Raw genomic sequence first — 2,305 nt, 5'->3', positions numbered from 1 at the left:
AAAAAAAAAAAAAAAAACTTCTGGAATACTTACCATTCCCTAAACCACTTAGATCAACTATGTCACTCTCTTTGTTCTTTACTTTTAGACACTATCTCACTATGTAGCCCTGGTTGGCCTGGAACTCACAAAGTAGCCCAGGTTGGTCTACAACTACGATACATCTACCCTTGCCTTCTCAGTGCTGGGGTTTAAGGTCTGTGCCACCATGACAGGCACTGTGCCACCATGACAGGCACTGTGCCACCATGACAGGCACTGCTAAGCTCCTAATGCCATCTTCCTCTAAATCCCTGCAGGCACCAAGCACCACATCAGTCAAGCTATCTGGAAGTTGAGTCTCTGTGACCTGTCCATCAAGAAACCACCTTTTCTGTGGCGTTGGCATTTTCCGACACCAGGTACCCCAACCAATCTGTCATATCTCTGAAGGCCCAATGGCTCTTTCAACTTTCTCCACAGTTTTTTTTTTTCTGTGTATTATAATGGCTTACGTCTGTAGATATATTGTTTTAGTTTGCTTTGTGCTGCTGTGATAAAAATATTATTATGACCATAAGCAACTTGGGAGTGTAAAAAGTTTAGATCAGCTTACACTTCTAGCCCCAAGGAAAGTCAGGGCAAGGTCTCAAGCAGGAGCAGAGGCAGAATCCATGAAGAACACTGTTTATTGTCTCGATCTCTCTGGTTTATGCCTCAAGTAGCTTTCTCACACAGCCGTAAATCCCATGAGTAAGAATGCGAACACTCAGAGAGGCCCAAGCCCTGCCCATATCAACTAGGAACCAAGAATCCACCACAAGGACATGCCCACTGGCCGACCTCATCGAGGTCCTCCTCCAATTGAGGCTCCCTTAGATAAAGCTGGCTGTCAGCTCGACAGCTAAAGCTAATTAGGAGACAACTTTTCCCAAACTAGGGAAGGGAACTTCAGTGCAAGAAATGACCAATTCTGAGAATCTCACGTATCGACCACCCGTTCAATGCCAATTTCGTGAGCGTCACAAGCTTTAGCACCTCTAGCTGAAGGCCAGAGGCCAGCAAATCCCGTAGACTTCATTTCCCCGCTTTGTCTTTTCTTTCTGGCATTTCCGACCCTTCTCCACTACTGAACATTCACTGTCTCCGTCCATCAGGCGAGGATGGCGGTGTCGCCTGAGCAGAGTTGCATGCAGCCTGACCGTGTTTTCGGGGACACTCCCGGGCGTCGGTGTGACCCGGGGCAGCGCGGGCCGGGACGCAGGTCCCCAGGCCGCCCCACGCCGCTTCACACCGGCCCAGGCCGCCTACCTGCTGATGAGGGGTCGCACACGAACACAGACAGCCACCGCAGCCTCCTCCTCAGCCATCCTGCCGACGATTTTCACAAGGTTTGAAATGAGCGGCTCTGACAGAGCTCCAGGGCCGCCCCGCCTTTAAGTTTAAAATGTCCTCAAGGTCGTAGCGATTGGGCCGCACAGCGTCATGACGTCACGGGACAGTCCAAGTGCCGCGTCGAGCGGGGGTGGCAGGGGCAGGTGGGGCGAGTCCATGGATGGGAAAGGCGGGGGAGACTCAGAGGTCCCAGAGCTGAGCTCCTCCGAAGTGGAGAGAGGTTTTGGGTTCGAGTTATTGAACACCAGCTTCCTCCCCACCCCATGCTCAGAGAGCTGGCAGTTTGCAGAACAAAAGAATTATAATCTTAAAAAACAAACTACCACCACCAACAACAAAAAATTCCCTAGAGTAAACCAAACCAAAAAAGGCTTTTGTTTTGTTTTAAAACTGTCACTGCCCAGTCAGGATAGGAAGGTTGTGTTTGCTTTTGGAGCTGCTTTGAGGCGGTTTCATTTCCTTTCTTTAGCTTTTATTTCTCTTGACTGTGAGTTTAACAGCCTGATTTAGGGAAAAGAGTCATTGACAACTGGAAAAATGTTGTAGGGACAAGACAAGGCTGCACACTAGAGCCATGGACTATCAGAGAAAACCTCCAGTGCTAGCCACCTCGTTTCATGTTGTTGGTTAGAGTAATCCAAGAGACTCCCAAAATAATAAAGCTAGACCTTGGGGACGAGGCTTCCAGCTCAGAAGCCACTGGAATTTTCCAGTTCCCGAGAAGTCCGAAGTACGTGGTGTCTCTAAAGCAATAAGGACAATTTGGGTATGTCGGTTCTTTCCTACCACGTGGGTTCCAGGGATCCAGCTTAGGTGGTCAGCTTGGCAGCCAGTGACTGTACCCAAAGAAACATCTTCTCTGCCATGTTTTAACTTTTTTAAAAAATTGGGCAAATATCACATACACTTAGCTGCAGGGAACGAACTGAAA

At 48.8% G+C, this 2,305-nt stretch overlaps 1 protein-coding gene across 1 annotated transcript in view; it reads right to left on the bottom strand.

Annotated features, from left to right (window-relative positions):
• Positions 1-1,443, bottom strand: part of Cenpe (centromere protein E) — a 68,421-nt gene extending 66,978 nt beyond the window's left edge. The window contains exon 1 of the mRNA XM_031375589.1: positions 1,291-1,443. Within this exon, the coding sequence (XP_031231449.1) occupies positions 1,291-1,349 (59 nt within the window). The 5' untranslated portion in view covers positions 1,350-1,443. The remainder of the gene's footprint in view (positions 1-1,290) is intronic.
• Positions 1,444-2,305: the final 862 nt, after the last annotated feature.

This window comes from Mastomys coucha, unplaced genomic scaffold, assembly GCF_008632895.1.
Source record: "Mastomys coucha isolate ucsf_1 unplaced genomic scaffold, UCSF_Mcou_1 pScaffold16, whole genome shotgun sequence".
Classification (NCBI taxonomy): domain Eukaryota; kingdom Metazoa; phylum Chordata; class Mammalia; order Rodentia; family Muridae; genus Mastomys; species Mastomys coucha.
This window is presented reverse-complemented; position numbering and strand designations above follow the sequence as displayed.